This window comes from Somniosus microcephalus, chromosome 11 (genome assembly GCF_052327205.1).
Source record: "Somniosus microcephalus isolate GS21.2 chromosome 11, FLI_Smic_1.0, whole genome shotgun sequence".
NCBI classification, from domain to species: domain Eukaryota; kingdom Metazoa; phylum Chordata; class Chondrichthyes; order Squaliformes; family Somniosidae; genus Somniosus; species Somniosus microcephalus.
In genome coordinates, this window is record NC_140997.1 from 126,501,132 (window position 1) to 126,527,001 (window position 25,870).

At 45.5% G+C, this 25,870-nt stretch overlaps 1 protein-coding gene across 1 annotated transcript in view; it reads left to right on the forward strand.

The window, feature by feature from the left end:
- The window catches only part of LOC147110875 (testis-expressed protein 264-like), a 1,120,589-nt gene that overhangs the window by 91,956 nt on the left and 1,002,763 nt on the right, over positions 1–25,870 (forward strand). The window contains exon 2 of the mRNA XM_086001246.1: positions 17,043–17,264. Within this exon, the coding sequence (XP_085857372.1) occupies positions 17,043–17,264 (222 nt within the window). The remainder of the gene's footprint in view (positions 1–17,042; positions 17,265–25,870) is intronic.

The window sequence follows — 25,870 nt, forward strand, 5'->3', positions numbered from 1 at the left end:
CATATGCTCATAAGTCCAAATGATGTAGCTTCAGAATCATATCAGCGACTCATGCTATGTCAATGAGAGAGATGGGAAACTATTCTGTCACCAGCTTGCGGGCTTGCTCCTGTCTCTCCTGCCCCAGCTTCCACAGGCACGTCAGCCTCAGCAATCTCCATCACTGCTTCCTCCCAAGGGTCAGGTGGGCGAATGAGGGTGGTCCTCCTCCAGTCCTCTCATGCTCTCTCCTATTGCGAGCTCTCTTTTCCTACAATGAGGGAGACAAGTGGAGTTTGAGTGAGAGTGCAGGAGTGAGTGTAGAGATTGCATAGCATAGATACTTAGAAGGAGACAAAGATGGTGTGAGGCTGCAAGACCAAGGGCCCTCCCTGTGTGTTGTCAATTGTGTTCCAAGCATCAGAGTGAGAGGCAGTGTGAGGGCTGCATGGTGGAATAGTTATGTGAATGTGAGCATAGAGAGATACGGAATGGGTAAGGGTGCATGGATGTGACTGTGAAGTGGGATGTGGAGGAAGAGATTGCTGAAGCTGAGTGCTGTTGGGGAAAGGCAATGGGGATCAGGTTGAGGGTGATGGAAACTTCATACTTTTCCTGTACGGTGAAGGTCATGGAAGCGCTTCCTGCACTGTATCCAGGTCTGTCGGGTGACTCCCTGAGAGTTGACCTCTGCAGCCACCTCCATCCATGCAGCCCTGGTCTCTTTGGGAGGCCTCTTCCTCCCTGAGCTAGGGAAGAGGACCTCCCTGTGGGCCCTTACCCCATCCACCAATGTCTGGAGTGACGTCTCGTCAAATTTGGCGGCAGCTCGGCCTCTGCCACTGGCAGCAGCTGGTGCAGGCTCCTCTGCCATTCTGCAAGACTGGTTGGGAAGCCTGCAGAGGTTGAGAAGCTTGCTGGACACTTTAAAAGCACCACGAATGATGACATCATACTGTGGGGCTTTCTGACTGGAAATGGACAATTAGCAAGGGTGCCCACACGCTGGAAATAAATTGGCCACTTGAGGGAAAATTGCGTGCAGCTGGCTGACCCATTTAGATTCGGGTCAGAACCCGACATTCGGGGAACCCGACAATTCCCCACACCTTTGGGAAAATCGGGGCCAAACAGTGGGAAGTATTTGGTACAATACAAAGCCAGAACATACCCGTAGCAGATAAAAGCGCCACTGTGTAGTCAAGCAACCATGGTCAACAAATGAGGTACGAGACAATATCAATCTAAAAGAAAAAGTCAAAATCCAGCAGACTGGGAGAGCTATAAAAAGGCAATAGAAGGACACAAAGAAATTAAGAGGTGCAAAAGGGAATATGAAAAAAAACTTGCAAGGGAGATCAAAGCTAACAGTAAAGGTTTGCTAAAAGTAAAAGGGCTAGATATTTGGTGCATTTGCGCCTCTTGTTAGAGCCCCTGGGGCCGCTAATAGGACGCAAACGACTTTTCGTCTGGGTGCCGCGCCGATAACGACTCCCGCTAAATTCAGCCGGAGTAACTGGTAGTGTCCTGCTCCACTGTACAGGCACCGTGCGCAACGCCCCGTTTTCGCCCTGCCCGCAAAATTGGCCCATGCCTCCTGAATCTGCGCTGGGCGATGACGGCGACCGATTTCAGGGGCGGGCACGGAGCAGCAGGAGGGTTGCGGGGCGCTAAGTAAAGGGGAGGTGGCGGGCGGTGAAAAAAATCTGCCGACTTACTTGTCGGGGCCCATTGCCTCTGAACGCAGGGTCCATGCCGTGATCTGGCAGCCCAGTACTCCTCTTGTGTGCTGGGCTGCTGGCACGGCACCCCGCTCCCTGGTGGTCAAGGTAGGGCCCCGCAGAGTTGTGGGCTTGGGCCCGCCTCTTTAATGAGGGGAAGAGCCCTTCCATGCGGCAGCACTACGTGGCCCAGTGCATAGCGCTGCAGAACGCACCGCCCCGATATTCGGGGTTAACGCTCTAAGAAGGAAGTGGAGCGCTTGAATTAGCACTCCACCTCCCTCTTGGGGCACTAAAACTGAATTTCGCGATCGCCAGTGCTATTTTTAGCTGGGCGCTAAATTTTCCCCCAAAGTTTTTATAAATTATATACAGGAAACTCTCTGGTATCCGGCACTGACGGGACCAGGATGGTGCTGGTTGATTAAAAATTCCGGATGACGGAGAGGGTTATCTACCGAGGCTATTTTTAACAAACAAAGAGTCAGACTCCTGTTATTGAGGTGTTCAGACTTCTGACAGTGCCAAGAAGCCGAGCAGTGGCAGTTTGGAGAACTACCCCCACTGACTAACTCGGCCACCGCGGGAGACTCCGACTCTGACTTCGCAACATTTCCGGTTATTGAGGTGTTTTCGGAATATGAATTTTGCCGGTTAATAGAGAATTCCGGATATTTAGCTGCCGTTTAAATGAGAGTTTCCTGTATTGAGAAAAATAGTAGTAAAGCAACAGGAGTAGGCCATCCAGCCCCTCGAGCTTGTGCTGCCATTCAGTGAGATCATGACTGATCTGCATCCTAACTCCATTCACTCCCCTTTACTCCATATCCCTTAATAGCCTTGGCTAGCAAAAATTTATTGATCTCAGTTATAAAGTTATTAATCGAGCTAGCACCTACTGCTATTTGTGGGAGAGTGATCCACACTTCTACCACTCTTTGCATGAAGAAGTGTTTCTTAACTTCTTTCCTGAATGGCCTGGCTCTGATTTTAAGGTTATGCCCCCTTGTTCTAGACGCCCCCACCAGCAGAAAAAAATTATCTCTCTCTATATACATCCTGGCCTAGAAATTCAGTTGTTAGCGCCAGCCGCCAGCGCCTTAGGAGGAGGAGAAGTGGGGCGCTAAGTGGCTAGCGCCCGGGCGCGGCGCGATCTGCGCCTCTCGCGAACTTCACTCAAGATTTAGCGACAGCGCTAAACCGCAGCGCCCGCTCAGCTGCGCGCACAGATCATGACGTCATTTCATGGTGCAACGCCCTTGGTGCGCCCCGAACCGGAACTTCAGTGGCGCCACCCTTCTTTGCGCCTGGCGCCCCCAGCGACTGATAGAGGGGAACAGTTCCCAGTCGCTGCGGGGCGCGGGGGGCGCTATTTAAAGGGGACTCCTCCTGCATTATAAGTGGCAGCCATTTTGTGCCAATCCTTCTGTGTGAGAGACGGATATTTGGAGAGAGACAAAGGCAGAGAGCTTTCTGCTTTGACTCAGCGCTCGCACAGGTACTTCTGGCTTCAGGCCAGAGCTTTGCACTTGCATTTCACTTTCAGTGCCATAGCCTTGAGTCGCCACATATAATGGGGGCTGCAATGGGTGGAAACGTTGGCTTTCTGCATTGCATTCAAAGGGATCAGAGACGCCGTGAGAGAGTGCCAGTCATGGCCAGATGGAGAAGGGCCAACAGGCGTCGGCACAGGAGGCCTTACCCACCCAGGGTATACCGCCAGCAGTTCTCATATCTGAACATGTCTGAGGAGCAGTGTGTTCGGAGGCTGCGATTCAGAAGGGAGGTGGTTACTGAGATCTGCCACCTGCTTCGCAGAGATCTGCAGCCATAGCTGAGGAGCAGGACGTCTCTGTCGGTGGCAGTGAAGGTGACGGTGGCTCTCTACTGCTATGCCACCGGCTCCTTCCAATCCGCTACTGGGGACATTGCCAACATCTCCCAGTTCGCGGTACATTGCTGCATCTGCCAGGTGAACAATGCCCTTTTCAGAAGGAGACATCAGTACATCTCCTTCCCCATGACCCTGGACAAGCAGCAAGAGCGTGCAATGGGATTTAGAAGAATAGCGGGCTTCCCCATGGTCCAGGATGTAGAACTGATGAGCCAGCAATGGTCAGGCCTTGCTTCAGGGCTGCAGTGTGCAGGGCATAGCAGCCAAACAAGTCGACCCTTCCCCTTTAAGAGCTGGCCGGCGCCAGCGTGTCTGCCTTCATTCAGAAACTCGCCGCACCTGCGCTGCGCCCGCCGTCGGTGTTAGCGCCTCGGCACACCGGCTTAGCGCATTATGATAGTCATGCATCGCCTGCTTTAGCGCAGCAGCAACCTCTTGGGGCGATGCAACTGAATATCGGCGAAGGTGGCACTAAGTTGCGCCAGGCGCTAAATTTAGCGAACGCCCGGCTGTAGCGCCCCAAACATGGCTATACTGAATTTCTAGGCCCCTATCTATTCCTTTCAAAATCCGAAAAACCTCAATCAAATCATCCCTTAACCTTCTGTATTCTAGGGAATACAAGCCTAGTTTATGTAATCTCTCCTCATAATTTAACCCTTGAAGCCCTAGTAACATTCTGGGGAATCTGTGCTGCACTCCTTCCAAGACCAATATACCCTTTCTAAGGTGCGGTGCCCAGAACTCTGCACAGTATGCCAGATGTGGTCTAAACAGTGCTGTATTGCTGTAGCAAAACTTCCTCCCCTTTATATTCTCGGCCTCTAGTTATAAAGACTAACATTCCATTAGCCTTTTGGATTTTTTTTGACTACTACATTTTAGTGATCTGTGTACATGGACCCTTAAATCTCTTTGGACCTCCACTGTTCGTAGTTTTTCACCATTTAAAAACAATGCTCAGATATATCCCTTTTTTTTGGTCCTCAAAATGGATGACCTCACACTTACCTGTGTTGAAATCCATCTGCCACAGTTTTGCCCACTCACTTAATCTACAATGTCTCTGTATTTTATGCTCCTGTCTACACCACTTACTCTGCTACCAATCTTTGTGTCCTTGGCAAACTTGGATATATGGCTTTCTATTGTGTTATCTAAGTCATTAGTAAATAGTTGAGGTCCCAGCACAGATCCTTGTTGGATACCACGAGTCACTTCTTCCAATTCAAGTACATACCCATTGGCCCAGTAATTCCTGTCGGGGGCTTGCCGCGCGTGCAAGCCCCCGATGTGCACTTACCCGGCGCGCCGACATCTGAAACCTGGCCCGCAGTGGATTTCCTGTCAGTGGCCCGGTTCTGATCTCGGCGCGCTGTGCTAACCTGACCCAGCGGCGTAGTTAGTGCGATGTGCCGGCTGGGATCAGGTGAGCACTGTTCAGCCAATCAGGGGAGGGGAAACTTCATTCATAAGTTTGAGAGTAAGAACTGTCAAACTCATGAAAAGTACGGCACCCCAAAACACTACTTAAACTTTAAATAAAATTTTTAAAAGCATCCCAATAATTAAATTAACTATGAATAACTTTAAAAAACTACTTTAAACAATTAATCTAATTTTTGAAAAAAATAAATTTTTAAAAAATAGGGTCTAAAACTAAACTTACCTTACTGTAGATTCTTTAAAAATAATAAACCTGTGGGGAAAAAAAAAAATTCTAAATTGTACTAAAAGACCACTTACCTGTAAAACTAAGTACTTACGTGTGGTTTTTCAATGCGTAAAAACCGGAGCCCTTTACACACGCGCAAATCTGTAAAAATACAGGAAATCCAAGTCACACGCGCTGCCCAATACCGCGCATGCGTTCAGCCTCTTAACCCCTTGGGTCAGAGGACAGGAAATGCCGGTTTTCAGCGCATGCGCTGTGCATGCTGAAAACCGGCAATTCCTCCTGGCACACGCGTGAGTACCTTGTCCGTACTCACACGTTGTGACAGGAATTACTGGGCCATTATCTTTACTCTCTGTCTGCTGCTACCTAACCGATCTCCTGACCAGGTCAATAATTTGCCTTTAATTCTATGAGCTTTAATTTTAGCTAACAGTCTCTTATGTCGAACCTTACCAAATGCCTTCTGGAAATCCATATAAATAACATTCATAGACATTCCCATATCTACTACTTTAGTTACTTCCTCAAAGCATAAAATTAGGTTCGTTAGACATGACCTACCCTTTACAAATGCACATTGGATCTCTCTAATCAGCTCAAATTTCTCGAAGTGCTCAGTCACTCCTTAATTATAGATTCTAATAATTAATAAGGGGAATGTTATTAAAGGCTGGCTCAGGTGATACTGTAATTGACAATAAGGAAATGACAGATTTGTTAAATGAGCACTTGGATCCATCTTCACAGTGGAGGAATAGGATAATATACTAGTGGTACAAAGGAAACTAAAAATAAATCGAGAATTGGAACTTACTGGATTTAATATTAGTAATGGAGAAAATGATTGGACTTAAGACCAGCAAATCTCCAGAACCTGATGGTTTCCAGGGTAAGAAATAAGTGAGGAAATTGTAGATGTGTTGGTCATAATTTTCCAAAGCTCACTTGATTTGGGAATTGCGCTGTTGGATTAGAAAATTGCAAATGTCAATTCATTATTCAAGAAAGGAGGGAGAGAGAAACCAGGAAACAACAGACCTATCCGTCAAACATCAATTGTGGGGAAGTTACTGGAAGCTGACCTACATTGGCTCCTGATCCAGCAATGCCTCAATTTAAAAATTCTCATCCTTGTTTTCAATCCCTCCATGGCTTCGCCCTTCCCTACCTCTGTAACCAACTCCAGCCTTGGAAGCCTTTGAGATCTCTGCGCTCTTCCAGTTCTGGCCTCATGTGCATCCCCGATGTGCCTTCAGCTGCCTAGGCCCTAAGCTCTGGAATTTCCTCCCTAAACCTTTCCACATCTCTACCTCTCCTTCTTTAAGACGCTCCTTAAAACCTACTTCTTTGTCCAAGCTTTTGGTCATCTGTCCTAATATCTCCTTATGTGGCTCGGTGTCAAATTTTTATCTGATAATCGTTCCTGTGAAGTGCCTTGGGACATTCTACTACATTAAAGGTGCTATATAAATGCAAGTTGTTGTTGCTGTTGTTATCAGGGACAGAATGACTGAGCACTTGGGCAAGTATGAGCTGATCAAAGAGAGTCAGCATGGATTTGTAAAGGGTAGGTAATGTCTGACCAATCTAGTTGAGCTTTTTTGAGGTGGATGATGGTGGACAGTTTATAGATGTTGTCTATATAGACTGCCAGAAAGCATTTTAATAAGGTTCCGTACAGGAATTATTAGCAAATTAATCCTCGCAAACAGTGGACGACCATCAACCACCTCAGAACCGGTAGATGCTGCCACCCTCTCCATAGATGGAAGATTAAAGCATCCCCATCATCTGACTGTGGAGCTCCTAATCAGACCCTGGAGCACGTCATTGAGCACTGCCCTCAGAGGAAATTTGCAGGCAGCCTACAAGATATCCATGGAAGCTTTGGCCTGGATATTCAACTTGGATATTGACAATTGATTTGCTGTGCTACTACCATACAAAAGAAGAAGATTAGCAAAAATGAAAGCGCATGGAATTGGAGGCAGCCTTGCAACATAGGTTGGAAATTGGTTGGGAGGTAGGATACACAGAGTAGGGATAAAGGGAATCTACTTTGATTGTCAGGATGTGACAAGATACTCCCCAGGGATCTGTACTGGGACATCTGCTTTTTACCATATATATCAATGATTTGGATAAAGAAAGAAAATTATATCTTCAAGCTTGCAGGTGACACCAGGATAAAAAGCAAAGAATACTGTGCAGGTGGGAGAAGGAAGTTAAAAATGGATATTGACTGATTAAGTGAGTGGACAAAACTGTGGCCAATGGAGTTCAATGTGGGGAAGTGTGAGGTCATCCACTTTGGACTCAAGAAAGACATCAGAATATTTTCTTAATGGCCAGTGACTAGAAACTGGAGGAGCAAAGAAATTTGGGTGCCCATGTACACAAATCACTAAAAGCCACTAAATCGCTAAGAGATTTAAACAGAGTGGTAGCTGAGAGCCAGAGCGGAGATTTAAACAGAGCAGGAGCCGAGAGCCAGAGCGGAGATTTAAACCGAGCGAGATGAATTGCACCGAAGGAAATGTTGCTTTCAAAACGAAACTGGACGATGGCATAGTGGTTAGCACTGTTGCCTCACAGCGCCAGGGACCCGGGTTCAAATCCGGCCTCGGGTGACTGTCTGTGTGGAGTTTGCACATTCTCCCCGTGTTTGCGTGGGTTTCCTCCCGGGTGCTCCGGTTTTCTCCCACAGTCCAAAGATGTGCAGGTTAGGTTTATTGGCCATGATAAAAATTGGCCCTTAGTGTTAGGGGGGATTAAATACGTGGGGTTACGGGGACAGGGCTTGGGTGGATGGCTGTCGGTGTAGGGATCAGGTGCTAGGGTTTGGATGATCAGCCATGATCTCATTGAATGGCGGAGCAGGCTCGAAGGGCCGAATGGCCTACTCCTGCTCCTATCTTCTATGTTTCTATGAGAGGAAAAAGGAATAGAAAGATGTGCTGAAAGGCTGAGATGAGGTAGATCGAATGGGAGGAGACCTGTGTGGAGTATAAACACCAGCACAGACTAGTTGGGCCGAAATGACTATCCAATGCTCTCCTGGCCGGCCTCCCATCTTCCACCCTCCATAAACTTGCACTTATCCAAAACCCTGCTGCACAAATCCTAACTCGCACCAAGTCCCGTTCACCCATCACCCCTGTGCTCGCTGAACTACATTGGCTCCCGGTCTGGCAACACCTCCGTTTTAATTTTCTCATCCTTGTTTTCAAATCTTTCTATGGCCTCACCCCTCACTATCTCTGTAATCTTTACCAGCTCTACAAACCTTTGAGATCTCTGCGCTCCTCCAATTCTGGCCTCTTGCGCAGCCCTGATTTTAATTGCTCCACCATTGGCGGCCATGCTTTCAGCTGCCTAGGCCCTAAGCTTTGGAATTCCCTCCATAAACCTCTCTACCTCTCTCTCCTCCTTTAAGACGCTCCTTAAAACCTACCTCTTTGTCCAAGCTTTTGGTCACCTGTCCTAATATCTCTTATGTAGCTCGGTATCAGATTTGGTTTGATAACCCTCCTGTGAAGCGTCTTGGGACATTTTACTATGTTAAAAGTGCTATGTAAATGCAAGTTGTTGTTGAATGGTATGTTTCTGTGCTGTATATTTTACACAAGTACAAATAGTAATCAGAAAGGCTAATGCAATGTTGGCCTTTATCTTAAAGGGGCTGGAATACAAAGGGGAGGAAGTTAAGCGTCAGTTGTACAGAGCCGTGGTCAGATTCCACCCAGAATACTGTGTTCAGTTCTGTGCACTGCTCCTCGGGAAGGATATATTGGCCTTGGGATTGGGTACAGCGAAGATTCACCGGAATGATACGGGGCTTAAAGGGCTAAATTACAAGTGTAGGTTGTATAAAGTTGTATTGTCTTCAGTTTAGAAGTTTGAACGGTGGTCTAATCAAAGTGTTGAAAATAATTAAGAGATTCAATAGGGTAGGTACAGAGAAACTATTTCCTCTGGTGGGGGAATCCAGAACAAGTTGGCACAAACTTAAAATTAGAGCTAGGATATTTAGGAGTGAAATCAGGAAACACTTTTTTTTCACCCAAAGGGAAATTGGAAATCTGAAAAACTCTTCTCCAAAAGGCTGTGGATGCTGGAGGTCAATTGGAATTTTCAAGACTGAAATTGAAAGTTTTTGTTGGGTAAGGGTATCGAGGATATGGAGCCAAAGGCAGGTGGAGTTGAGGTACAAATCAACCACGATCAAACTGAATGTTGGAACAAGCTCAAGGGACTGAATGGGCGACTCCTGTTCCTACGTTCCAGCGGTTTGTTGGCTTCTGATGTCCTGTGGCTTGTTTTTGGCCGCTGTTTCACGCATGCCTCGGACCTCTAGGCCTGTAACTTTGCAGTTGCTGGTCTTCCGGGTGCTCTCGTGCCGCCCACCCCCCCCCCCCCCCCTCCTTGCTGGATTTTTGTTTTTGTACTCTGGGCCTCTGCTGCTCAGTGGCCTGTTCTGTTACCAATTTCCAATCTGTTTTATTAGAGCTACTCAAGGCTATCTTCTGCTGTACCTCCTAGGACCCCACTCTACCATCCCTGTACCTCCCACCCTGACTAACCTTCCTGCACTTTCCCTTCTAGCATCTTTCAGCGTTGCACTCCTGCCTTCCCCTGGTCCAATTATTCCCCGTCTTTCACTTGTTCTTGACTCCACGTGTGCAATGCCAATTGGAGCTCAACTGATTATTTTTTAAAAATCCACTATTATAAGAATAATTCACCCAACAGCAACTTGCATTTATATAGCGTCTTTAACATAGTAAAATGTCAATAGGCGCTTCACAGGATCGTTATCAGACAGAAATTGACACCGAGCCAAAGAAGGCGATATTAGGACAGGCTTGGTCAAAGAGTTAGGTTTTACAGAGAGTCTTATTGTTCTTCTGTTGCCTAGGCCCTAAGCTCTAGAATTCCCTGCCTAAACCTGTCCGCCACTCTACCTCTCTTTCCTCCTTTTAAGATGCTCCTTAAAACCTACCTCTTTGACCAAGCTTTTAGTCACCTGCCCTAATTTATCCTTGTGTGGATCGGTGTCAAATTTTTTGTCTTAAAATATTCCTGTGCAGCGCCTTGGGACGTTTTACTACGTTAAAGGCGCTATATAAATACAAGTTGTTGTTGTTGTCTACTATCAAATTTCTATTTCCCCTCCTCCCCTTCCTCTCTCCTCCTTTGCTCCCTCTACCTCTCTTCTCCCTCTCCATTTTCCTCTCTCTCCTTCCCTCTCCTTGTCTACTTTTCCCTATGATACCCTTTCCCCGCTCTGTTACCCATTTATAAATGATTGCTGAGAGATTGCAAGAACCTGCCAGTCAGCCAACCTCACATTCCATAGTGATGCCCAATAAAGAAAGAACTTGCATTTATATAGCGTCTTTCACAACCTCAGGACAAAGTGTTTTACAGCCAATGAAGTACTTCTGAAGTGTAGTCACTGGTATAATGTAGGAAACGCGGCAGCCTATTTCCACACAGCAAGGTCTCACAAACAGCAATGAAATAAATGACTAGATCATCTATTTTAGGTGTTGTTTGAGGGATAAAATGTTGGCCAAGAAACCGGGAGAATTCCCCTGCTCCTCTTCGAATAGTGCTGTGGAATCTTTTATGTCTACCTGAGACAGCAGACACGATCTCTGTTTAATGTCTCATCCGAAAGACAATGGGGGAAAAATTTGGTATCGCCCCATTTGGGGTGCCGTTTTCGGCCGTGCGCAAAGTTCAGTGCCTGGCGCTAATTATCGCCTCCGACAGCAAACTTGGCATTTATCGCCCCTGGAGGTGATTGGAGCGCTAAATCAGGTGCTTCACACCTGTCTTAAGGCGCAAACGCCGAGGAGTGAGGCGTTAGCTCAGAGTGCTGGCGAAGCAAGGAAGGGCAAATCAAAATAAACCTGCAAAGTGCTGCTCAGTACTCAAAACTCCTTCACACAGCGTTTAATCTCTCCAGAAGTGTCGCTCGCTCGCTCTCTCTCTCTCTCTCTCTCTCTCCGACTGCGTGGTGCAAAAATGTCACCGACAAAAAAAGGCAGGAAGCGGTCGCCTTTAAATAGCGCTCCCCTAATCCCTTTCTGACAGCATAACACTCCCCTCAACCTGTCGTTGCAGGCGGAAGGCAGGGGGCGCCACTCAATATCCGGTCCGGGGCGCTAACGGGGCGTTGCGCACTCGAATGACGTCACAATTTGCCGGCGCAGGAGATCGTGGCGGAAGTGTTTCGCGCCGCTGCAAAATGTGTAGTTAATTTCGCGAGTGGCACAAGCATCGCCGCACCCAGCCTCTAGTTGCTTGGCGCCCTCTTAAGGCGCTAACAGGCGGCACAAGCAACTGAATTTTTCCCTTAATACCTCTGATTGTGCAGCACTGAGGATTAGCCTAGATTATGTGCTCAAATCTCAGGCATGGAGGCAGAGGGTATAGCTGAGGTGCTAAATGAGTATTTTGCATCTGTCTTCACCAAGGAAGAAGATGCTGCCATAGACATAGTGAAGGAGGAGATAGAGGAGATACTGGATGGGATAAAAATTGATAAAGAGGAGGTACTAGAAAGGCTGGCTGTACTTAAAGTAGATTAGTCACCAGGACCAGATGGGATGCATCCCAGGACGCTGAGGAAAGTGAAGTAAGAAATCGCGGAGTTACTGGCCATAATCTTCTTATCCTCCTTAGATGATGCCAGAGGACTGGAGAATTGCAAATGTTACACCCCTGTTCAAAAAAGTGTGTAAAGATAAAATCAGCAACTATAGGCCAGTCAGTTGAACCTCGGTAGTGGGGAAGCTTTTAGAAACAATAATCAGGGACAAAATTGACAGTCATTTGAACAAGTGTGGATTAATTAAGGAAAGCCAGCACGGATTTGTTAAAGGCAAATCATGTTTAACCAACTTGATGGAGTTGTTTGATGAGGTAACAGAGGGTTGATGAGGGCAATGTGGTTGACGTGATTTCCAAAAGGCATTCGACTAAGTGGCACATAATAGGCTTGCCAACAAAGTTGAAGCCCATAGAATAAAAGGGACAGTGGCAGCACTGATATGAAATTGGCTAAGTGACAGGAAATGGAGAGTAGTGGTGAACGGTTGTTTTTTGGACTGGAGGAAGGTATACAGTGGGGTTCCCCAGGGGTTGGTTCGAGGACCACTGCTTTTTTTGATATATATTAATGACTTGGATGTGGCTGTACAGGGCACAATTTCAAAATTTGCAGATGACACAAAACTTGGAAGTACAGTGAACAGTGAGGAGGATGGTGATCGACTTCAAGAGGACATAGACAGGCTGGTGGAATGGGCAGACACGTGGCAGATGAAGTTTAATGCAGAAAAATGCAAAGTGATACATTTTGGTAGAAAGAATGAAGAGAGGAAATATAAACTGAAGGGTACAATCATAAAGGGGATGCAGGAACAGAGACCGGAGGGTATATGTACACAAATCATTGAAGGTGGCAGGGCAGGTTGAGAAAGCAGTTAAAAAAGCTTACAGAATCCTGGGCTTCATGAATAGAGGTACAAAGTACAAAAGCGTGGAAATTATGATGAACCTGTATAAAACACTGGTTTGGCCTCAACCTGAGTATTGTGTCCAATTCTGGGCAATGCACTTTAGGAAGGATGTGAAGGCCTTAGAGAGGGTGCAGAAAAGATTTACAAGAATGATTCCAGGGACTTCAGTTACATGGATAGACTGGAGAACATAAGAACATAAGAAATAGGAGCAGGAGTAGCTGGGGTTGTGCTCCTTAGAGCAGAGAAGAATGAGACGAGATTTGATGGAGGTGTTCAAAATCATGAGGAGTCTGGACAGAGTAGATAGAGAGAAACTGTTCCCATTGGCAGAAGGGTCGAGAACCAGAGGAGACAGATTTACGGTGATTGGCAGAAGAACCAATAGTGACATGAGGAAAAACTTTTTTACGCAGCGAGTGGTTATGATCTGGAATGCACCGCCTGAAAGGGTGGTGGAGGCAGTCTCAACCACAGCTTTCAAAAGAAAAGAAATTTGCAGGGCTACGGGGAAAAGGTGGGGGAGTGGGACCTGCTGAAGTGCTCTTGCAGAGAGCAGGCACAGACTCAACGGGCCGAATGGCCTCCTTCCAGCTGTAACCATTCTATGATTCTAAATCCACTTTTGCCAAATTCCTTGGTGCTGCCAAAGCCCAGGATTGCAGCTAATCTGTAGTCAAGCCCCAGTACTGTTAAGTAGTAGCTACCTATCTCCAACTGGTGGATCTTTTATGAGATTGAGTTCAAATGGCAAGTTGTGAAAATAAATTAAATAAATCTCGTCATTTTAGGGTTGGCGCCAGAAATGACCATGAAATCTGCTGTTTTCTTGTAAAAATCCAACTAGTTCATTCATGCCCCTCAGGGAAGGGAACCTGCCACCTCATCCTGATCTGGCCTATAGATGATTTCAGTGATACACTACTTATGGGCAATAAATACTGCCAACGTCACCCAGATCCGAAGAGTAAATAAAACAAGATATTCTTCGACTTGCCATGAGTCATGTTATGTTCAAATGTTTTACGCTATTCCTGCTGGCTTCCTCTCTTGGTTTTCCTCTGTCTCCCTGTGGTGAGATGGCTGGCTTCCACTCAATGGCTCTCTAAAGTGATAGGGCAAAGGTTGGAAAACCAACTCTGCAGGAATCATTGGTGGGGTGTTTGCATGCATCAATCTGGTACAACCATTGCAACTGCGTGTTTACTAACGAAGGGAAATTGTCCTACTGGAAAGTTTACGGCATGACAGATCCTCTTTAAATAGTGAGCGGTGATGACACCCTCGGGTAAATTGGCTGGGAGGAGTTACTAAGCCAGCAATGTAAGGGAGCTGAATTAATGTTGGAGCTACAGTCCTTAACCCAGGAGTGCCTAAGGCAAAATAACAACAGAAAATGCTGGAAAAACTCAGCAGGCCAGGCAACATCCGTGGAGAGAAAATAGTCAATGTTTTGGGTCAAACCCTTTGTCAAGACTGGAAAAGCACAGGAAATGAAATAGATTAAGAGGCCAGGCTGGGAGAGAACAAAAGAGAAGTGAAGAGACATTAAGAGGTATTCAAAACGAGACGAGATGGTGATAGGACTAGTGGAGACAAAAGACGGCTCTAGATTAGGTGTGAAATGCGCTGGCAGAATGGGAGACAACTGCCATGTGGGAGAGGAAAAAAAGGTGGGGGGGGGAAGGGCCAAAACAAAGGTGTGGATAAAAATTAAGTAAAAATGTAATGGGGGCCGAGGTTATGATCTGAAATTGTTGAACTCGATATTGAGTCCGGAAGGCTGTAACATGCCTAATCGGAAGATGAGGTGCTGTTCCTCGAGTTTACGCTGAGCTTCTGTGGAACAATGCAAGAGCCCGAGAACAGTGAGGTCTGAGTGGGAGTGGAGCGGTGAATTAAAGTGACAGGCGACCGGAAGCTCGGGGTCATCCTTACGGACTGAACGGAGGTGCTCCGCAAAGCGGTCACCCAATCTGCGTTTGGTCTCCCCAATGTAGAGGAGACTGCATCGTGAGCAGCGAATACAGTATACTAGATTGCAAGAAGTACAAGTAAATCACTGTTTCACCTGGAAGGGGTGTTTGGGGCCCTGGACAGTGGGAAGGGGGGAGGTATAAGGGCAGGTGTTGCATCTCCTGCGCTTGCACGGGAAGGTGCCGGGCGAAGGGGAAGGGGTGTTGGGGGTGATAGAGGAGTGGACTAGGGTGTCTCGGAGGGAGTGGTCCCTACGGAATGCTGAAAGGGGAGGGAGGGGAAGATGTGTTTGGTGGTGGGATCACTTTGGAGGTGGCGGAAATGGCGGAGGATGATCCGTTGAATGTGGAGGCTGGTGGGGTGAAAGGTGAGGACAAGGGGAACCCTATCGTGGTTCCGGGAGGGAGGGGCGGGAGTAGAACGGACACGGTAGAGGGGAATCCTCGGTTGAGGAAAAAGGAAGATAGTTGTGTCATTTTAATTGTGTGTGTTTATTTCAGCTCCATTGCAGACTCTGCCTCCTGGAAACCACTTATTCCCATCCTCCATTCTGTCATCAGCATGCAGATTTTAAATCAAAATATTGCATACAAAATATTAACCATAGATCTTCGTAGTGATTTGCTTTTTTGTTGAGGGGGGTGGGGGGGCGGCTGGGAGGTAAGGTGGTGGGGGGGAGACCTGAAAGTAAGATTCCTGTTCTTAAAAGCAGCCTCCTGAAAGCATTCCTGTTCCCCTTTCCACAGAACCCTCTGATGGTTCCATTTACCTCCCTTAATGGCAGTAATTAGATAGAGAAATGACTCCTACTGGACTGTTGTGTCCTATAATTTGTGATTAAGGGTTTTAGATATGTTTTCCAAAACAAGCTACCGGAGATTCAACAGATGGTAAAATCTTTTTAGATATGAATGAAAATATCCATGTCTATTGTCATTGTAACTGATTTGTGAAGGTAGGAAACTGAGGACTCAAATGTCATACTTTTCTTAATAATCCATGTCAGCTTGTTCGCTACTTTGTAATCTGTAGAACAGTTGGAGTGTGTAATTACAAGACTGTGACACAGTCAGCACTGGTTGTGTCTTAAACTGCCACCAGAATGAAACATAAGCATTGTGTAAGGTCATCAGACGTGTGAGATTGGCCTGGAGCATGCTCATGTTCATCAGTTACTTTTATTTTTCTTATACATAACTGGCCTTGTTCACACTTACTCAAAGGAAATACTAAGCATTTCATCTGTGTTTGTTGTAACAGGCTAAAACGGCAGGTGGACTCGGGTGGCGCACGCCATGTGGTGGGAGGACTAAAAGTGCTATCAATACACTTGAGACACTGCGGTAGATTTTCAACTTTCCAGCCGGGTGTGAAATTGATGTTACAGATCTGACTGTTCATTATGGAAACTGCCTCATTTTCATTTCTGTTGATTTCTATAAGAGTGACCCATCCACAATACCAGTTTTATGCCAAGACGGAAGGTTGAAATTCTACCAAGTTGTTTCTATGTGTTACCAATTTCACAAAAGCATTCATAAGTAGTGACAGCAGGAAGTCTCAAGAATGTTGTATTGCACTGATCTTCGGTTATGTGTGAGCCACTATCTGCTGTCCAGGTGCATTGGGTCCCCTGTATATACTTAACATCGGTAATGATATGCAATCATGTAGAACGTGCTGTCACTAATAGAAACAAGATTTATTGAAACACCAGATATTGGAATTGCCATAGTTTTGGTATGGAGAGGGGGAATTGTAGGTTTAAGAATAGAGTGAAATGAAACCTTCCATAAGCCAACAACCTTGCCCATAACCTTTGCATTGACTTGTCCTGTTGGGATGTATTGGACAGACAACTAATATATAATTGTTTTATTTGGTTTTACTTCTTTATTTCTTTAGACATTTTTGGGCCAAGAATGCTTTGCTTTGGGGGATTAGATAACAGAGGTAGTTTTCTCTTATTGAAAACGAGAATGAAGTGGTCGTTGAATTGGCATCCTGTTGGGGATAGCTAGCACGTGCTAATGTTGCAACACATCAGTATTTATTCCATAGTTTTCGTGTGGAGAGGGGGAATTGCAGGTTTAAGGATAGCACAAAATTAAACCTTAATTGTGTAGTAACGATAGAGGTGTAACCTTAATACTTGTATCAATGGTATTTAGTGTGTAGCTGACAGCAGCATTACATGGAATTTTGTACATGTTAGTATGTCAGTAGACCGGAGTTCACATGAAGTCCTTTTATGATTCCAGGTACCAGAAGAGAAGCTGCGCTATATAGCGGGCAGCATCCTGAGTGAAGGCGATGAGAAACCATCTGAAGAACTGGTCAAATTGTTTGAGAAGTTTGGCTTCAAGATATTCTCCTTTCCAGAAGTCACACATGTTGTTATGACAACTTTCCCTTTCACGACCTTCTTCTCACTGCTCCTAGCGATGTACAGGGTGTATCCAGTCCTGAATAACTACATCAAGGTAGGAACTATCTCAACTAGCAATTCCTCATTTTCATAGCATGACCCATAATAGATGCCCTGTATTTGGCAAGTGCCAACATCACAATTTTAAGCCTTGCAATTGGCCCACAGTGATGCTGAAGCCTAGAGCCTTGAAAATGGCCAATACTGATGCATTGAAGTGACTGGCAAGTCATGCTACTTTTAAGCCTTCTAATGACACAGACACCAGGAGCCAGAAGCCTTGGAATATATCAGTATCCACACTTGTGGCGAGTCCTGTGAAAGGCAGTGCAGAGAATGGTAGGGTAGCTACACACACTATATTGCATCTGTTTGTAATACTCATGGATTTCGTTGATGCTGATCTCATTAATTTGATAATAGTATTCCAACTGATTTCAGAACCATAAGGAGCTGAAAGTCTATTTGTAGTGTTTGTGTGTAACTGCTACCAATAATTTCTGTACAATATATCGCTGGTTGATGTTGGAGTGTCTCCTCTGGTTTCTATTTAAATATGTCCCAGAATTGGAAAAAATCTGGGAATTGTAATTTTTAGTAATTGCCTTGTATGGAATAGTAGATGGATTGGACATTTTCCTGTCTGCGTGGGTTGTATGTGAGCTGAAGTACAGTGGCTGCATATTTCTCCACTTGAGACCCTTAGTTCTGTATATTCAGGGAGATTTATATGGTCACTTGCTGTGTGTGACACGAGGAAGCACAATGCCATGCACACATTGTAAATTTATATCTTAAGCTGATATCATTATGCAGGCTTTTTCAAAGAAGCATACTGTTGTTTTAAATTTTGTTTTAGTTTTGTGCTCTGAGTTTGGTGCCAGGATGAGGGAGCAAGATTTAGTGGTGTAAGTACTGTGAGCCAGTTCAACGGCACGGGTCTCTCAGAATTCAAACCAAAACAGCACCAGCATAAAAGTGACTCATCACATCTGCCATTGTTCCACCACTGCCTAGTGAATGAGGGCAAGCTGTGGATGGGTAAGGACACGTAATCACAGTCAGTCACCCTCCAAAATGATGACACTGCAGGGTAGCAAGAGTGGCAGTTAGGTTCCTTCCTGAGAAAAGTCCTGCTTGAATTGGAATATTGGCTGAAGGTGTCTGGAGCAATTCGCTGCATTTGTGCCCTAATTTGTTTAATAACTCATTCTGACCCATAAATCGTACTAATGTAGTTTAAGATTGTAATTTACAAAAAGGTCTGTAACAGATGAACCTTGAATGTGATGTCGGACTAGGGTTTGATAGTAATGGGTGTCCATTTAAAGATGGGGTAAAACTATTAGAGTAAATACTTGGGGGAAGGTTATACATATTTCTGTCTTGATCAAACGTTTTAAGTAATAACAGTACTTCGGCATTCTATGCTTGGGTTGTGTGAATTATAGGATGACATTGCACCTTCTTGTTTCTACCCTAACCTGCCCTGCGTCTGTTCTGGATGAAATTCTTTGTTTGCCGTTATTGCACTTTAATTTCTATACGGGAGAGTAGGGAAGAAAAGTCAGAAATTTTTATAAAGAAATTTCATCACAATATTGACTTCAGGCGTGTTGCTAGATACCTGGTCACAAGCAGTATGTGTGCCCTTATAGAAATATACATCTGGCACTAGGAGAGAAGTCTCAAAAGTGATGTGACATGAGATGCACATTGCGGGGGGCAACCAATGCACTCCCAGGCCTCAGGAAACCCGGCAGCTAAAAGGAGGCGAGGACAGCCATGTGGAAGAGGTAAGTGCCTTTCCAGCACTGCTTTTGGGCCAGGGTGAGCAGGAGTGCTTTCTCCCGGCCCCCCATGCTAACCTGCTTCCCTCCTCGCAATTGGACTTCTCCTCTCTTTCTCCCCCCCAATGCCCAATCTCTGCCTGAACTGTCTTTCGCCGCCCCCCCATGATCACCCCCGACCCTACAAGCTACTCTGTAAATGAGGTGAATGGCGTGGAACAACGTGAGGAGCTCAAAGGAGGAGAAAGTGTCAGAGGAGTAGAGGGACAGACCAAGGTGTGATTTGGTGATGAGAGCTACACTGTCACCATGGCGGTTTGGGCGGGGCTAGTGGTGGAAAGTATGGCCATGTGGAGAGGCTTCATTTAAGGGAGAAGGTGTCATCACCCCTCAGCTACGTTTCCTTCAAGACCATGATGTTGATGCAATCATCCACAATAAGCTCGTGGGTGGAAAGCGCCTCGTTCACAAGTGAATGGATATTCTGGAGGGAGATGCGGGGTGGTGATGGCTGATCCATTGGCAGAGTCCACAGGGTCAGCGCTGGGAGGGGTGAGTGGGACGTGAAGGAGGTTGGAAAGATTAGCCCCCAGCGGGCATGCTGGGCGGGGAGGTCGGCGAGAGCGTAGGATGTTGGGGTTACTATTCATGAGTAGGCAGCGATGAGTGCCTCAATGGGCCCCTCGGAGGATGCCAAGAGAGGCACAGAGGGAAGCTGCTGGCTTATCTAAGAGTGAGTTAAGCCTGGGACAGCAGCAGGAGAGTAGGACTGTCAGAGTGCTGAAGGGTTGGTAGGGATTTGGGAAGGCAGAGTACCCGAGAGGGGAGAAATGAAAGGAGGCATGATGACAGGAGAAAGCGGTCAGGGAGGGATAGAGAGAAATGGAGAAAAAAAAAGAGGGCTAAAAGTAGAAATAGATGTGATGGGCTTGGGTCCGGAGCGGCAGCCAAAACATGCATGCGAATGGACACAGGGAAACTCAAGTTACATAGGCCTGGTTAAATAGCAGGATTAGGAGGATACAGATATCCTGGTAGTAAATGGGGAATAGAGAGGAGACATTTAGAAACAAACCTCATGCTGTATGAAGTGCCGTCATTTAAATCCAGTGGCAGCGGAAGTGATTGAAATATTCAGTGGGGGAAAAAAGCCTACAGTTGATTGTGACAGATGGTTAGGAAAGCCAGTTTCCGATCTCTGACATGGGTACTGTGCTGCAAGTTTGTCTAATTAACAGTTTTAACTGGAGAGCCTGCAGTTAGATTGTCTGTTGTACCGTACATAACGCCTGTAGTCTGCCCAACTGGCTTTCATTACTGTGACGCACTAACAGAAATGTGTTTAATTATCAGGATTTGCGGTAGCTATGTGACCAAGCTCCAAAAATCACATTCCAATGGCGCCTGCTCTTACAAGAGTCTTGCAGGATTTTGTTAAGCTTCTGAGTACTAAGCTTGCAGTTAGGGGTCTTTTGGCCTTCGTGAGCATCCCATGGAATCGTAGGCTTGTGAAATGAGGCAATGTCGTCCTTAGCGAGTGTCTGCCAAACACCTGATGCACAATATAATTCATGTCAAAACCTGTCATTGTCCCATAAAAAAGCATGTGCGTAAAAGTTATACGGTGCACTTCTCCCATCTTGGGTCCCTGTACTGTTTTATTTGAAGTTGTGCTGCTGATTGAAAATTATCTGCCCGCATGTTAGTTACAACTTAGCTCCGTTTCTTTTCAAGTGATTGTGAAATGAAGGATTATCAGCTCATTGTCAACTCCTTGTTCAAGGATTGAGTATTTCAAATATTGCTTGGGTTTGTGTGTCTAATCTAGAAAATCACAGTGGGAGAACATAGAGCACAGAAGGAGGCCATTCGGCCCATCGTGCCTTTGCCCCTCTTTGAAAGAGCTATCCAATGAGACCCGCTCCTCTGCTTTTTTCCCATAGCCCTGCAAAATTCTCCTTTTCAAGTATTTATCCAATTCCCTTTTGAAAGTTACTGTTGAATCTGCTTCCACCATCCTTTCAGGCAGTGCATTCCAGCTCATCATAACTCGCTGTGTAAAAAAACGTTCTCATCTCCCCCCTCTCCCCACCTTGGATTTTTTGCCAGTGATCTTAAATCTGTGCCCTCTGGTTACCGACCATCCTGCCACTGGAAACAGTTTCTCCCTATCTACTCTATCAGAACCCCTGATAATTTTGAATACCGCTATTAAATCTTCCTTAACCTTCTCTGCTGTAAGGAGAAAAATCCCAGCTTCTCCAGTCTCTCCACATAACTGAAGTCCCTCGTTCCTGGTACCATTCTGGTAAATCATCTCTGCACCATCTCCATGATGGGGTGAACAATTCAAATAAACTCGAGTGGTGGTCGAGATTGATTGTACGCAATTGAAATATAATCAACATTTTAGAGTTCACTCTGATACACCATTCCTTTTTAATTTTAGAGTTACATTTATCTCACACGGGATGGTTAATTGCGGAGCTTGCAAGTGGCATGCACCCACGGCAGTCAGGACAACAGTCCCCATTGGAGAAATTCATGCTAGCTAAGTAGTAAGTTGAATTGTGTCACTGGTTCCATTGTCTTGGCTGGATCATCATCTATTATAAAGGTAGCTGGAATAATATCATGTCCTAACGAGTGCACTTCCGTCTTATTCCAGCTGACCTGAAGACTAAGACTAGATGTATCACAGTCAAACATTTGTCGGGTTTTTGTGAGGGTGTCCACAGTTTCAGCCAAGGCCGCTATGTCGGCAGTGAAGTCCAGGTCTGTATACATACAGGTGCATTGCAGTTGTGAGCTCTGCAATTAACTCTCGTTCCCATACATGGTGATCCAACACAAGTTGCAAACTCAAAGTATGGCTCTACAGTGCATTAGTAATATCCATATTTAAATAGGCTTAGAAATGTGGGTTAGCACCAAAGTAACGAATAGGCGAATCGATGTATTTGATTCTAGATCACTTCACGCGCTACTAAAGATAACCCTCTGAAAAAAATCTTAAATCAGACAACGCAACCTGACTAATCAACCTGGTTGTTTGATCGTTGCCAACTCCTCTGGTATGGACACCTCGTGCACCACCCGAGTCTGACCCTGCCAGAGCGTTCACCATCAAACCACCACCATGGAAGAGACCGCAGGGCAGACCCAGAACAAGATGGGATGACAAAATAAAAGTGCTCCTTAACAGCATGGGCCTTACTGCTGACGAGGCACAAGCGAGAGCCCTGAACCAGAACAGCTGGAAGAAGCTAGTAGCGGCAATGCTTTCTTATGGATAAACTCCTAGATAACGACTTGAAAGGGGTTAAGTTAATGCATCCTAATGTATTCAGTTCCTGCTTCACGTGGTGCCTCTTGTCCCGTTCGGGACAGTGAACCCATGAAAAGTGAGATCAGACTGCAGGTTAATCAGCATTGAAGATGCAGCACTGTAAGAGTGCTGCTCCACTTCTATTTTTAAATAATGAGGATGCATGCAGAGGGAAAACTCAATATGCAAATTCCTAGTTGTTGTGTCTGTGTATAATAAGACACAGACTGCAGGAGAACGGTACAACAGGTGTTTACTCAACGTGGCTCGCACTGGAACTGGTCTGTACAGATTACTACTCAGTGCTATATACAGGTGTGGTCACTGCCGGTACTGCAGTATACATGAGCTGTAAAAGATAGTTCCCCCCTTAAAGGTATATACATTACACTAGTAGAATCATTAACAGGTCTAGTCTTATTTATTAATCCTTTAACTACACCCTTGCCTTGCAGGGACTTATCATGCTCTCTTTGCTGGTCTCCCTACCTCCACTCTTTGCCCAGAACACCTCAGCCATGTCTTTTACCACCCGAACTCCACAACTGCATCACACCCATTGCCTGGCTCCACTGGCTTCCTGTACCCAATGGACCAATTATAAGCTGTTCGTCGTCCTCTTTAAATCTCTCCATGGCCTCATCTTGCCCCACCCCTGTGATGTCCTCCAGCCATAAGCCCATGCTCCCGCCCAGAAAGTAACCTCCTGCATTTTCCTTTTGAGCCTGGCCAAAGGTTGCCCTCGCAGCTTTCTGTTTTAAAACCCTAACTGACTTTGCTGGATCTGACTGACTGCAAGTGTCAGCCAAAATGGATCAGACTTCCCAACACACCGGGTATGAGGTGTTTTACTAAATTGCTTATTATTTACAATCTATGCGAAAACAACATCAATGCTTAGCTTATTAGCATTTTAACCAGCCATTGTCTCAATGTCTTTTTAAAAAAAACTTGTGAAAACATTTTGCTTTAAAATGAATTAATTTTTTCCAAATCCTTTCTGTGGGGGAGAAAAAAAAGCCCAAAAATCACAATTAATTTCCAATTAGCAACAAAACAACGCAAGACTGGAAGCTAGGATTCCGGAGTTTGAATGTCGGGCTCAATGAGTGCTTGTGCTTGAACTGCCCCTTTCGGAGACTCGACTGCAGGAATACGCTTCACTGAGCTCAGCCGAGTTGCTTGGGAGAAGGTGCGAGAACTCTTGTGTTGCTTCATTGTGTGTTGGCAAAAAGAAACACACTGAGGAAAAACAGATTGAATGTTTACCTTCCCAACCGTAGTTTCCAAAATCTCTTGCATTGTAAATTGACAAACTGTGGTACTTTGGAAGGTATTGAATTAATTTGGTACTTTTTTTTAAACCATTCAGATCAAATGTTGCAAATAGCTGAAGTGTGGTAGTTTAATATGTCAGACTGGCTATATAAGATTGACGTAAACTAAATAGAAGTAAACATAATATTGCTATCAGCCTAATGTATATCTCTGCAGTGTATTTGCCCACATTCACAAGGGTGCTGCAGAATCTGTTGAAGAAAGTGAGCTTCCCAGACAATGAAGATTCGGTTCTTGTTTCAGATCCCTCCTAAGAGTAGCACAGTTTAAAAAGAAATCCATAAACCATTCCGTGACCATTTCAGTTGATATATTGCAGTACAGTACATTGCAGCCAAGAAAAGCAGACCTTTCACTCAAGTATGCTGTTTTATGGCCTAGTGACAACTCTTGTATCTATGTATTGCACAATCTGTAAAAGCTGATGGCTCTGGTGTTGTATGGCTCTGGTATTGTATGACTCTTTCATGACTTCTCTACATTAGGCTGACCATACGTCCCTGTTTTCCGGGGACAGTCCCTGGATTAGATACTGTGTCCCCAGGCAAACAACGTCCCCGAAGAGACCCCGGTTCAGAAAATTCGTCCCCGTATAGCGTCTTTTTTTTAAACACGACTGTACAGAAACCCTGGAGGGGGGGAGATTCTTGGCCCATTCCAACCCGGTTTGAGCTCAGGAACAGATTCCAGGAGCCGGTTGAACGGAGGTGACCATGGCAGCCCCATCTTCCCACAATGCAGTGTGGTGGAGAAAAGGCCCTGTCGATAGCTTGGCCCGCACTGCACTCTGGGGAATTGAGTCACCTGACTCCATGTTTCAGCCAGTCGTGACTGACCGGAACCGTTAAAATGCGCAGGAGAAGCCGAGGGTGCAGTGAGAGCTGGTGGTTGAGTGGATTTACTCTACCTCCGTGCATCGTGTTTTCTTTATTGAATAAGGCAAGCTTCAAATTCTCCCACCAGGAAGAGGTTTCTGAAACCTTCCGAGACACAGGGTGTTTTATCCTCTGTATGGAAAATCTCAGTCTGTTTCGAACAGATTTAAAATTGAGAAATTAAAAGTTAGGGTATTCAGGGACGAGTATAGATGTCGCTATTGCCAGAACACACGCAAAATTCGAGATTCGGTGTAAAGTGAAAATGGCGTTGTCTCTATATATTCCATTAGCAGAAGCAACAAAGTCGTCATGCTGGTTTTCTTGAAACGTGTCTTGGCTACTTTGCTGTGCTCCCATCCTGTGTGTCCCCGGATTCGGATTAGAAAATATGGTCACCCATGTAAAGTTTAAACTTGACTAATTTTGAGCATTTTCCCATTGAATCAATATTGAATGGAGATCAATTATCTGTTAATTTTTCCCCAAGAATTTTGGTCCCTCTCTTGCTGGGAGATATGGAGGCCTTGGAAAAGGTTCAGAGAGCTGGGTCTTTTTTACTTTATGATAAAAGGGTTTGATTGAGGTTTTTAAAATAACGAAGGCACTAGACTGTGTCCGTGTGGCTAGACTACTTGCATTAGGTAGGTTAGGGAGAACCGGGGACAGGCATACAAGTTACATTAGCATAGAACTAGGTTAGATGTTAGGAGGTCTTTCATTTTGCAGAGGGTCATTGACTTCTGGAACGAGCTGATGGCTCGCGCAGTGAGTGTAGATTCAGTGGAAGTATTCAAAAGGGAGCTGGAGGAGCTCCTGACTGTGGCTGATATTGCATATGAAAGGTAGATGAGATATTGGGTGATGTGCCTCATGGTCACTCTGGTCTCCTGGAGCTCATTTTGATCACCTTCGGGGATCAGAGCGGAATTTCCCAGAATTCTTTATTCCTGAATTGGCACAGGTTTTTTTAATGTGTGTTTTTCCTCTCCATGGGGATTACGTGACTGCTGGTTGGTGGAAGTATTGAAGGTCATGATGCTCAATTATAGCTTGACTATGGGATAGGTTCAATGGACCAGCAGGTCTTTTCCTTTCTGTCATTTTTTGTATGTTTGTAATTCAGTTCCAGGTATAAGTGCAGTCCTTTACAGTATCAGCTGTATGCTGTCACCTTGATGGTACAGTAACAATATGCAACATTTGAATTTGATTTGTTAGGAGAAATAATGGACAATGATGTTGACTCTTTATTTTTGCTCTGCTATCTGCTTCATGCCTTTACAAGGGGGGGAAAGTATACCTTTCACTTCACTGTGATTGTGGGTGA